At 44.2% G+C, this 13,586-nt stretch overlaps 1 protein-coding gene across 1 annotated transcript in view; it reads left to right on the forward strand.

The window, feature by feature from the left end:
• The window catches only part of LOC111971278 (protocadherin Fat 1-like), a 98,244-nt gene that overhangs the window by 23,137 nt on the left and 61,521 nt on the right, over window positions 1-13,586 (forward strand). Inside the window, 1 exon segment of the mRNA XM_070446014.1 lies at window positions 10,426-10,487. Within this exon segment, the coding sequence (XP_070302115.1) occupies window positions 10,426-10,487 (62 nt within the window).

A 13,586-nucleotide genomic window follows, 5' to 3' on the forward strand; every position in this document is an offset into this window, starting at 1 on the left:
TAACACAGAATGCTCATTACAAACAAGCCTGTTTACTTTGATTGCATTGTGCAACCTTGTATGTCTTTCAGTAACTGCTAATTAACAAACTCATTTCAACCCTACCTCGGAGTTTTGTATGCCAGTCTCTTGTTGCGAGTTCTCATTTAAACTGACATGAGGAATGGGCTGTAGAGCAATCGTCTCTCCCAATTTCCCCCATTGACTTGTGTGGTCCCATATTCCAAGGCGGTCCTCCCATCAACAAACTGTGGTTATTTTTGTTATAGCAGGGTCCAATGTGAGTGTTCTTGACCAAATAAGGGTTCGTCTTGTAGCATGCTCTCTCGAGCTTTTCTAATGATGGCAACTCTCCAATGAGAGACGGAAAAGAAAGGGAAGGGGGGAAAGAACTTTCTAAGGCACATTTAGCTGCATTTAGCTGCATTTAGCTCATTTAGGCATTAACTCAACGGGGCAATGGTTTGATAGGTTTGATAATGAAGGTGTGAGTTGTGTGGGAGGTGGAAGGTTTGTGTGAGTGTGTGTGTGTTTGTGTGTGGGTTGACTGTAAGATTCCACTTAGACAGATAAGCCATCCTGAACACAGTGGGTATAGTGTAACTCTCTTGCAATGGAGAAGGCATTCTTGAAGTGATTTACAGTATAGACGACTAGAGATGAGTTTGCCAGACTCATGCTGTCGAGATAATAGCCGTTGTTGGATTTTAGGAGTTGGCCTAGATTCGAGTTTCTCCTATCTGTAGTTAGTACCTATTGAAGAAAGTATATAGGGCAAACCAGCCTAGAGACGAATGCACACCGGTGATTAATCACATAGGATCTGATCAGCCGAAGAGGTTTAATTTCACCCAACGTTTTAACAGAATTGCATGATATTCTATTATCCGGTGTTGCCTGAACCTGTTTGGGCTAGGGGGCAGCATTTTCACGTTTGGATGGAAAGCGTGCCCAGAGTAAACTGCCTGCTACTCAAGTCCCAGTTGCTAATATATGCATACTATTAGTAGATTTGGATAAAAAACTCTGAAGTTTCTAAAACTGTTTGAATGATGTCTGTGAGTATAACATAACTCATATTGCAGGCGATAACCTGAGAAAAWTCCAACCAGGAAGTGGGAAATCTGAGGTTTGTAGTTTTTCAACTCTTGGCCTATCGAATACACAGTGTCTATGGGGTAATATTGCACTTCCTAAGGCTTCCACTAGATGTCAACAGTCTTTAGAACCTTGTTTGAGGCTTCTACTGTGAAGTGGGGGCGAATGAGAGGGAATTGAGTAAGGTCTCTCCCAGAGTGCCATGAGCTGACCATACGCATTCACGTGAGAGTTAGCTTGAGTTCCATTGCATTTCTGAGGAATTCTCCGGGTGGAACATCATTGAAGACTTATGTTAAAAACATCCTAAAGATTGATTCTATACTTCGTTTGACATGTTTCTACGGACTGTAATGGAACTGTTTGACTTTGTCTGCTCCAAGTGATGAATTTGGAATACTGGGCTAAACGCGCAAACAAAAAGGAGGTATTTGGACATAAAGATTAACTTTATCGAACAAATCAAACATTTATTGTGGAACTGGGATTCCTGGGAGTGCATTCTGATGAAGATCATCAAAGGTAAGTGAATATTTATAATGCTATTTCTGACTTCTGTTCACTCCAACATGGCGGATATCTGTTTGGCTTGATTTGTTGTCTGAGCGCCGTACTCAGATTATTGCATGGTTTGCTTTAAAAAAAAATCTGRCACAGCGGTTGCATTAAGGAGAAGGATATCTTTAATTCTGTGAATAACACTTGTATCTTTTATCAGTGTTTATTATGAGTATTTCTGTAAATTGATGTGGCTCTGTGCAAATTCACGGGATGTTTTGGAGGCAAAGCCAAATGTCAACTGAGGTTTTTGGATATAAATATGAACTTGATCGAACAAAACATACATGTATTGTGTAACATGTTGTCCCGGGAGTGTCATCTGATGAATAATATCAAAGGTTAGTGATTCATTTTATCTCTATTTCTGCTTTTTGTCACTCCTCTCTGGTTGGAAAATCGCTGTATGCTTTCTGTGACTAGTTGCTGACCTAACATAATATGTTCTGCTTTCGCCGAAAAGCCTTTTTGAAATCAGACACCGTGGTTGGATTAACGAGAATTTGATCTTTAAAACGGTGTCTAATACTTGTATGTTTGAGAAATTTGAATTATGAGATTTCTGTTGATTGAATTTGGCGCCCTGCAATTTAATTGGCTGTCGGCGAGGGGTTCCGTTCCCAGACAGGTTAAGAGCGCCAATGGTGCCCTCTGATCAACGGGCAGATCCATATCTGACCCCAGGCCATTGATTTGGGCTAACCTCCAATGATTTTCATTTAACCTCTGAGATGGAAAGCACGTCACCGCTCAACTGTTGAAAACACAAAGGTGCGTCTGAGAAAGTAAATTGACATCCGTCTGTCTATTTTAAGGGTGGCTGCTTTAGATCGGTCCCGTGGTCAATAATCGCTTTCACCATAGTGTATTGTAGTTGGGTGTTTTTGCCTCCCATCTGAACAGGCTGGATTGAACGTATCCGATATGCGTCACGGTCTTTCGACACGTTGTTTCTGGATGTTTCCTGAAAACAGCTCTATTGGGAGAGCAGATTTCAACTTGCCCTTTGAACCAAATGCTCCTACTTAGCCTAAATATTACCAGTAGATATTTCCCCCCCTTCTGGATTACGGGGTAGTTATGAAACTCAAAGCTTTACAGGGCTACTGAGTCTACCTGTTTATGTTCCAACGCTTCTCCGCTTGCTTTGTAGGTCTTCTCAAATGGGTTTACACGAAGGACGGCGATGAGCGAAGGATGAAACCCATTCATGCATATCAAAGTGTGTTAAAACGTTTATCAGTGGTACACTAGGGCTCCTCGTGTCAGGTTCAACAAAGAGGTGGCTTGTACAAAGAGAAACTTCAGCTAAATCACTGCCTCCGTATATGTGTTTGTGTAATTTCTGGGGAGGGGAGGAGAGGAGAGAGAAGAGAGAGAGAGAGTTGAGTGCATCTCAACTGTTGCTGAAAACATTCAAATGTAATATTCATAAGTGAACGGGACAGATTTGTTCAAAGATTAACTTAACTATATCACTTATATGGATTTGTATCATTTATATGGAGAGAGAGAGATAAAGAGTGCATTTCAGCTGTTGCTGAAAACATCATCACATAATATTAATAAGCAAAAGGAACACCTTAGCTTTTTATTTTCCACGTGACTTCCATTAAGACGGATGAAAATTGGCATCATACCAGGTCGACATTATCAACTCAATATGACATTCTCCCCGCATATTACAGGACAGCACGCTCTGTAATTATAAGCTCAAGAACGGCAACGGGAGCAAGGCCCTGTTTTGGCATATCTACAAAGCTCTAGAAAGGGGTGGGAAGGAAAAATAATGTGTGTTGTATGTGTGGGTTTTGGCAAATGTTGCGTACACATGTCTAGCTAGCTAGCTTATTAGCTTTGAAGCTAACATTTCTTCCCTTCAGCTTTCTGCCTGAAAGTCTGACAGCTTCAAATGCAGATAGATGAAGGCTTCTTCTCATGCCACTTTTGGCTCCCCCTTTTCCCTATTTTGGTGAGCATTGCAGACACGTGTAGCCTAGCTAGCTAGCTATCATTGAAGCTAGTATTTTCTTCCTGTAGCTTATTGCCTGACAGTCGGGGGGCTTCAAACGCAGATGAAGGCTTCATCTCCTGGCTGCTTTTGTGTCGCCTTGCCCTTTTCTCTGTGCAGTCCCCGTATCGGCTGGCTAAATCCCTGGATGAAAGGCTTACTTTATTTCTGCAGAGTAAACAAGTCCGGTTGTTTAGTTCCCTGTAACTCTGGGGGTTTCATTTAAGTGCAAGGCCACCTCTCTCGCAAGACACCATGGCAATCCCATTCGGAGAAAGCTGGCAATGGGAATTCATGGGTTTTGGGGTTGCGCTTGGTCTGGAATAATGTCTTTTTAATTTTTAAAGGAGTTCCTCCCTGCTGTTTGGAAGTTTGAACGTTTTCTTTTCCCCAGTCTTTCCAAGACACCAAGGAGAATTGTGTCACTTTGTGAGATTGACTCCTTGGCCATCAATGTATGTGTGCAGTCTGTGTGTGTAGCATTGTATGTGCCTCCTCACATAACAGTGGTCTGTTTCCAGAGCTGGTGTGAACGAGGCTCCCCCTCTTTCCGCCACCTGATCTAGTGCTAACCCACCCACTCGCTGTGTTGAAGCGGATCAGGTTTATAGTGATACACATACCACAGGATTCCCTCGCTCCTCTCATTCGTCCCTCTCTCCCTCTGTGGGTTCAGCGTCCTTTTCAAACACAGCCCCGGTCGGAAAACACGTTTCTGCTTTTCCCACCCTCGCTCGGCTTGACCCCCAGCGAGCCCTTGTAGGAGTAGAGTTGCTGAGTTTCCCACCTCCTGCTCTGTACAAGCCTCCACTCTCACGTACACTCTCCGCTTTTTAAATCGCTACAAAGCTTTGGCCTCTCGTTAAGAAGAGACATCGGGAGGTATTCTCGGGCGGTCGTCAGGGAGAGGTGGACGTGAACTGCCTTCCCGCGTAGAGGGAGAGTAGGAAAATGGATACTGTTAAYGATACCTGGTGAAAGAGGGATTTAAAAGATGCAGGCAGCCTGCTGCGATGGATTGGACTGGGCTTTGAACAATGCCGGAATTGGAGTGTGTGCTCAAACAGCCGTGACTTCTCGTCGGAAATACACTTGCACTCCGGAAACAGGGAGGGAATGAGAGGGAGAGGTCGGCCAAAGATCACATGAGTATCACAGAAAGTCTAACTAGCTGGCAATCCTATGTAGTCCAAAGGTCATTACACCAATGTGTCATCATGTACTGATGATTGTGATCTGTACGAACAAAAGCACCAATAGTCGCTGGTTCAGTATTTCAGTGTTTTAACTACGATCCCTTTAGGACTCTCTTTTATGACGATAGGTTCAAGGTTCCCTATGAACAAACACTGTCCTTGCCCAAGATGAGAGACTATTGTATAGTCTGTTTTATGAAAGTTAGCTTTGGAGCGCAAACACACAACCTCCCCTTTCACAATGAGGCACTCAATGTTCTTCACTTGACAACAGTACAGCATAGCCCATTCACTTAGTTCTGCTTCCAGATTAGTCCTGACAATGGCATGTCCTGTGTGGGACAGAGTTGTGCATTCCACATTGTCCCCCCCCCTCCGCATTTGGTAGCAGCAGTTGACCCACGTATTGACATTAATGGGAAAGATAAACCCAGGTGAATTTTTCTTTTAGGCCCCCCATTGAAAATGAGGGCTCAACGCTTCCTAGCGAGACCGGATCAGAGAACCAGTCATTGTAGAACCAGTCATCCTCTGACAGCTTTAAAATGCATTTCTAATACCAGCAGTTGTATGAAAAGCCGTTAGAACAGAAAAAGAATAGCCGGTGGGGTCCGGGCTTCAAATCATCCACTCCGTGAAATACTCGTATCAGCTTTCAGTGACACCTTCTCTGTTAGAAAAGGGGAGGGGAGAAAAAAAACATCTGACAATGTGCACCGCATCTTTCAACGCGCCCAGGCCGATAGCGAGGGGAAGCCAGATAGGAAATGGATACTACCTCCAACAACTTCCTGACGTTTCCTGCTATTCGGGGGGGGGCGAACAATTGGCACGAGACACAAAAGGTTTTCAAAGGAGCAGGAAAGGAAAGGGATGGGGTATACTTTTTTCAGGGAAACTAATCCACAGCTTCTAGCTACCTGAACCTTTGTAGGCTATTGTTAATGTCTGTGTGTGTCTGTCTGTCTCTCTGTCTGAGAGTGTGAGGGATGCCTACAGCACCACAAGGCTTCGAGGTTCATTAAGTATAAGCTCTTAGCACACCTGTTCCTCCCGGCTCGCCCCCTCCTAAGCTGCTCCCAAGCACCTCCCTCAMMTCTCTGGGAACAGCTGAATCTACATCCTCCGACGCTGCAGCCGGGAGGTACTGCAGACTGCGGCCTGCACACCGACCAGACTGTCTGTCCTCAGCGCATGACTGAGCACGGGAATGTACACACATCAGCAGGGGCCGATGTAAAAAAACAACAAAAAAAACATGGACGTCATCTGCCGGGGTTGGTGTTTTCTCAATCTCACACAAGGTGTTTCCTGTCTCTCGCTGTCTATTTTGCTCTACCTTTCTCTCCCTTTTTCCCCTCCCTCCCTCTAAATTGAAGGCGGACACATTACATTCAGGCATAATAGAAACAGTATAGCCAGTATGTAGACCCCAGCTGGTAATCAGCTCCACAGTATCCAATTACTCATCCCAATTACTCATCCCCGTCACCAAACCATACATCAATCACATGCTCAAACAGGCATCTGGAACMCCCTATAGGCACACCGTAGCAAAACGTTTTGCAACGGGAGATGAAAGTTTGTGCCTCTCACTGGAGAAGTCCCTCGCTSTTTTAGCCAGTTTTCTTCTGTTTGGTATCCTGTGAATACGACCCCCGTCACATTGACCATGGGAATCAGAATCAGTAACACCCGAGTGGCTCTGATACGCTTTCAATGTACCACGACCACAGATGACATTGACCTTATAAAAATCYGTCCCCGAAATTGAGTTCCTCCAGTGTCGATGTTTATCTCTGTTTATGGTCGTAAGCAACTGCGCTTTCTTAAGCTTATCGGCAGTCCTGCACATCCTGTCGGGGAAAATTCCCGAGCTTCCAAAATTCCTCGGCTTCCATCATATGTATATTAGTTTTGGAGAGGAAGTATTTTCCCAGACCCCCTGTATCCGTCCTAATCGAGGACCGCCTACAGATAGACAGTGAGCTCATAGTAGGGTTCCCTCTTTTTTACGTCCCAAATGGAACCCAATTCCCTACTTTTGACCAGGGCCCACTGTCAAAAGTAGTGCACTATGAGGGAATAGGGTGCCATTTGGGACGCATTGTTTGTTTATATCCCCTCGTATGAATCTCCATTAGATGAGCCCTATTAGCTACCTGGTTGGAGGGTAATGAGGTAGGGAGGATGGAGTCCTCTGAAACATCCCTTTGTGTGTGTGTGTGTGTGGGGGGGGGGTCTGTGCAGTGCTTAGGGGAGCGAGGCAGGCATTTTAGTTTTGAAGTGGTTTAGCTGTCCCTCTCTCTCTCCTTCACTAAATGCTAGCCATTTTCACAAAGACCCCCTCTTAGCAGCAGGTGTGGGAGGATCACGGAAGGCTATTGTCTGAATCCACTCACACTGTGTCTGCCAGCATACGTGTGTGTGTGTGCCTGTCAGTACGTCCCTGTCCGAGTGTGTGGTGGTTTCTATCTTGTTGTGTGAATCTGTGTCCCTGTCTGAATCCCTGAATCCCTGTTTGTGCGTGTGAAGTGGGCTCTTATGGGAAATGCAGGGACCTTTTGTAAGCTGTGTGAAGTACGGGCATTCCTCCCCTAGCTAAATGATACGTCTGTGGAGGCCCATCAAATGGTACCCAGTCGACGGCTCTGTGGCATCTCACCTTTAAAGAAACACCCAAACAACCCCTTCTCTACTGGAAATGTTTATCCTGYCCCATCTTAAACCCCCTTACACAAGTCAGCCATGCTTTGGGCTACTTCTTTTGGGATACTTTGCCCTGCGATACACACTTTGCAATAATGAGGGTTTCTTGGGCTGTGTTGGCTGTGCAGGGAACACATTGCTGTTTTGAACCTCCATTTTGGGTTCTGGTTGGGTCTCCCTGTAGACTAGCTTGGAGCTAGTTGGTAGATTCAACAATTAAACATGGTGATATGGAAAGTGTTGTCTTTGGCGCTCGAAGCAAGGAGAGGTTATATGTTTTCTCCTTATGAGAAAAACGAGTCGCCCTGGGTCGTTATATATTTTTTTTACCCCGACCCCAAAACAGAAAAACAACAATCCCAACTTAGATCAAATAATGAAATCTCGGGGCTTATTCGATTTTTCGCTAGTTCGTCAACAATTACGGTAAATATCTCAAGGCGCTCATATAGCTCCTTCGTAACTGGGGAGGGTTTAGCCTCCAACTGCAGACACCCACAACATTCCCGCACGTCTACAGTTGACAGCTAAATATGTGTCACCCTGCTAGACTGCTAATCACTGCAGTAATACCTGGGTTGTGTCAGAGCCCGCCACTGTCCCGGACAGCTCCCCCGGCCTCCATTTTGGAGACGCGGTTGTGCTGAAGGACATGCTGTTGAATGCCTCTCCTCTGCAACTGTTGTTTTTCTCTAAACAGCATGGCTGTAATTACTGTCGGCCCCGGCTCAGCTCACTCCTGAGGAGGCTTGCGTGTGTGTGTGTGTTTTTTTTTGTCACCTTGTACACTCTCGTCACCTTGTAGAGTCCATGCCCTGATGATTTGAGGCTGTTCTGAGGGGGGTGCAGCTCAATATTAGGAAGGTGTTCTTAATGTTTTGTACACTGTGTATAGTACCTATATGCGTCTGTGTATTTCTAATCCAGAAGCAGAATTGATCGTCAAAGGCTGGAGGCCTGGAGCTGTGGCTCAGGTAAAGATAGGGAGRTACGCTACGCCTACTACTTCATAGTTGTTGACGCATGTAACCCCACATCAAAGGACTGCTTCCCGAGAGCTAGGAGACAGCTAAGATCCATTTTTTTTTTAAAGATGGCTCCAACCATCCGGATCAATTTAGAGCAACCTTTAAGAGTTCTACCTCGGTTAAATTTAGCTTCTCGCTAGGATGGAGGTGTGGAGGAGTCAACCCCCGCCCCTTTAATTAAAGCTGTGGAGGATTTTCAGCCTGGCACACTTGGCAGCTTGACAAAGGGGAATGTGTGTGTGTGTGTGTGTGAGTGAGCGCAATCCCCTCTCTTTGTCAGTCTTTTGGAAGTGTAGGCAATATTAGTGTGTGTGTATGAATGTGTGTGTGCGCGTGTGTGTGAGCTCTTTCATTCTTTGGGAAATGGGGGTAATACGATCACTTTGTTTACGTCCATTGAGATGCCTTGCAAATTGGCCGGTTTTCAGCCCCACCGATATGCCTTACCTTCTTTTACAAAAGTTATGTCACAGTCAGCTGCTGGTCTCAACCCATGACACTACCCATCGCCAAACTATCCAACATTGTTACAAGCTTAACAGTACAGTGTAGCACATTGACTTAGTTGTTGAGTTTGTTCTGACGGTGGCATGTTGTCAAGAGTCCTTCCTTAAATCGCTCACAATTTCCTCAGACAAGTTTTTCCAACTTGTAATGCTTTCATTAGCTTTGTTCAATGCTTTTATTTTTTATTTTAACAAAAATAGCTTAGCACACAAGGGAAACACTGTCTTTCTCTAATGCTGATAACTCTTTGTTTTATTTATTTTCAATTCCAAACTTTTTAGGGTATAGTATGAACGAAGCCCTGGGGAGCTCCGGCTCAGTTGAGTCCTTCATTTGCTGTGCAAGAGCTATTTCGAGAGGTGCTGCAAGTTATGGGCTTGCTATTCCGGTTTGCACCATATGTGCCATTGATGGGCTCGGGTTTCGGAAATCCTTTTTTTTTTTTTTTTGCTATGATAATCTGTCGCCGCGTGGTCCACCAGCCGGCTCTGGTGCGGTCTGCTCTGGCACGTCTACTCTGCACTCATGTTTACTKCGAGGTTACAATTACGCCGGGAGTGAGAATACACTGCTTATTATTTGGGGAGAAGAGACTGCTGCTCGTATAATGTAGCCAAACTTTTTGTTGATTTTTTTCAACCCTTCTYTCTTTCTCTTCTCCCGGCCCTTTGGTTGAATCGGATTTAAATCAGATCTAAAWGAAACCATGGGATCTCATTCGAAATCCCTGCACTCTAACAGATGACTCAATACGCTAGAGCTCGGGCTTGGGGCTGCAATTGACGGTGTCTGCCTCTGACTGCCTGCTTCTGTATTTGTTCAGCTTGCGGTATAAGCCTCAGTTAGAGTTTAGAGGCCACTGCTGTTTCAGAGCCCGTTTAGCGGACCGCTGCGATATTTCACGTCTGGAGGATGGGGTGGCCTGACAGTGGACTGTCTGGGGCGTGGATGTGACTGGGGGTTTGGAGACCTTTCTATGGGGTCAGTATCTCAGCCCCCATCCTCCTCTCGCAGGTCATTTAGAAGGATTGGATGACATAACCAAACACTGCAAATCAGCAATTCACCCTGGCCCTTTCCTGCTTTAGTGTTAGTTTGGCTATTTTGAGTCTTTAGGAAGCACATCATGCATCTTGTAATGAAGTTCGTCTGCCATTTAAAATATGCCTTTTTCTCAATATGGTTTTGTGGTTTCATTTCAAGGAAATGGATATCACGTTGTCCTGTAGTAAGACAAGATAGCATTGATGCAACATTGATGCCACATTGATACATTGATCATGGCCATAGTACTAACAAACCTCTTTTCCCTCGACAGGTCTCGTCACAACTACCTCGAGGAAGCTGGACCGAGAACAGCAGGACGAGCACATTCTTGAGGTAAGCACCTTGTTTTGTCTGGTCTACCGCTATCAGAAAGGGGGAAAGAAAAAAACGGTCTACTTTCTTGTCCGCCTGTCTGTGAGCCCTCGTGTTTGTTTGGAGAAGCATCAACAGCATTGCTAATCATCAGAAAGGCCCTCAAGGATGACCTCTTCAGCCAAAACAGACAAAAGTAAGCATTTTAGTTGCCTCTCTAAACTTTAGCCTTGGCTGGCTTTAACCTCCAACCGACGTACTTTGGCCGGGTGCCAAGCGTTGCCAACCAAAACAAGCGGAAGCACAGAGACGCAGCACATAGTTCCACACTAACCGGCAGAAGGGGGTTTGGGTTTTGGATCATGATTCCGCCGGTTGAGATTTCCAGGGGGGAAAATCAGGGTGACTGTGCCTTTGTTCTTCGCCAGTGTACCATCTCGGGATCGAGGGAGGCAAGCCGGGACAGGAAGCGAGCCTTCAAAGCCGGGTTGATGTTTAAACTTGTGGATACTCACTTTCTCGGTCTCTCTTTCTGTCTCTCCCTCCCCCTCTTCATTCCGTTCCCTCTGCCCAACCTAACCAAACCTTTAACACCAGCACATTTCATGCCAAGATCGAGTAACCAGATTGGGCGCTGYTTAATTACCGTTATAGGAGTTAATGCAATTCGAGGTTCATTGGATGCCAATTAATGCCAATGTGTGCCCGCATGCCAGCCACTCYCTGTGTTTTCATACTCAATTTACACAGTGGGACACAYWMATTTTATTCTGGGACTGGAGAGTAAAGATAGTGGGGCAGAGGGGAGGGATCTGTTCTCCAGAGGAAGACATTTTGCTGCCTCTCTTTTTCCCCCTCCCCCTCTCTCATCCACCCTTATGATAAATTAAATGGCCTACTCCTAGATTTGAGTGCCGAGTTGCACAGGCCTCAAGTGAGAGGAAAACTAAATTGAAGCTTGAAACGAAAGCCCTTTAATTTGTTAACCTTTCTAGGACACACGTTCCGCTAGCGGAACCCCTCGACAACATTCCGCTGAAAAGGCAGCGCGGGAAATTCAAAAATATATTTTTGAAATATGTAACTTTCACACATTAAGTCCAATACAGCAAATGAAAGATAAACATCTTGTTAATCTACCCATCGTGTCCGATTTAAAAAATGCTTTACAGCGAAAACACAACATATGATTATGTTAGATCACCGCCAAGTCCAAAAAACACACAGCCATTATCCCAGCCAAAGATAGGAGTCACAAAAAGCAGAAAGAGATAAAATTAAATCACTAACCTTTGATGATCTTCATCAGATGACACTCATAGGACATCATGTTACACAATACATGTATGTTTTGTTCGATAATGTGCATATTTATATCCAAAAATCTCAGTTKACATTGGCGCGTTACGTTCAGTAATGTTTTGCTTCCAAAACATCCGATGATTTTGCAGAGAGCCACATCAATTTACAGAAATACTCATTATAAATGTTGATGAAAATACATGTGTTTTGCATGGAACTTTAGATAAACTTCTCCTTAATGCAACCGCTGTGTCAGATTTCAAAAAAGCTTTACCGAAAAAGCACACCATGCAATAATCTGGGTACAGCGCTCAGAGCCCAAACAAGCCAAAGAGACATCCGCCATGTTGTGGAGTCAACAAAGTCAGAAATAGAATTATAAATATTCACTTACCTTTGATGATCTTCATCAGAATGCACTCTTAGGAATCCCAGTTCCACAATAAATGTTTGATTTGTTCGATAAAGTCCATCATTTATGTCCAAACACCTCCTTTTGTTCTCGCGTTTTGTACACAATCCAAACAGACGACGCGCTGGCAGGTCCAGGCGAAAGTTCAGACGAAAAGTCATATTACAGTTCGTAGAAACATGTCAAACTAAGTATAGAATCAATCTTTAGGATGTTATCATAAATCTTCAATAATGTTCCAACCGGAGAATTCCTTTGTCTTCAGAAATGCAATGGAACGCAAGCTACCTCTCATGTGAATGCGCGTGACCAGCTCATTGCACTCTGCCAGACCTCTGACTCAATCCCCTCTCATTCCCGCCTCCTTTATAGTAGAAGCATCAAACAAGGATCTAAAGATTGTTGACATCTAGTGGAAGCCGTAGGAAGTGCAATATGACCCCATTTCCACTGTATCTTGGCTAGGCAAAGAGTTGAAACACTACAAACCTCAGATTTCCCACTTCCTGGTTGGATTTTTTCTCAGGTTTTTGCCTGCCATATGAGTTCTGTTATACTCACAGACATCATTCAAACAGTTTTAGAAACTTCAGAGTGTTTTCCAACCAAATCTACTAATTATATGCATATTCTAGCTTTTAGGACAGAGTAGCAGGCAGTTAACTCTGGGCACCTTTTTAATCCAAGCTACTCAATACTGCCCCCCTGTCCCAAAGAAGTTTTAAGGACAACAAAGTCAAGGTTTTGAAGTGGCCATCACAAAGACCTGACCTCAGTCCCATAGAAAAGTTGTGGGCAGAACTGAAAAAGCGTGTATGAGCAAGGAGGSTTACAAACCTGAGTCAGTTACACCAGCTTTGTCAGGAGGAATGAGCCAAAATTCACCCAACTTATTGTGGGAAGCTTGTGGAAGGCTACCTGAAACATTTGACCCAAATTAAACAATTTAAAGGCAATGCTACCAAATACTAATTGAGTGTATATAATCTGCTGACCCACTGGGAATGTGATGAAAGAAATTGAAGCTGAAATAAAACATTCTCTCTGCTATTATTCTGACAATTCACATTCTTAAAATAAAGTGGTGATCCTAACTGACCTAAGACAGGGAATATTTACTAGGATTAAACGTCAGGAATTGTGAAAACAGAGTTTAAATTTATTTGGCTAAGGTGTATGTAAACTTCCGACTTCAACTGTATGTATATATATGTGTCTGTATGTATTTGTGTTGTAGTTTTAATGAATGGTTATATAATAACTTTACAGTTAGCTTTCATTTGATCTACTGCTCCACTTCAGTTTGTCCGGAACGGGAGCGAGATAGAAAAAAAAAGAAGCATTTTGACGCAAGTACCTTTTGACCTAAATACTTTAGATGTGGGTAAATGGTAACAGAGCTAAGG

The sequence above is a fragment of the Salvelinus sp. IW2-2015 genome, linkage group LG13 (genome assembly GCF_002910315.2).
Source record: "Salvelinus sp. IW2-2015 linkage group LG13, ASM291031v2, whole genome shotgun sequence".
Lineage (NCBI taxonomy): Eukaryota > Metazoa > Chordata > Actinopteri > Salmoniformes > Salmonidae > Salvelinus > Salvelinus sp. IW2-2015.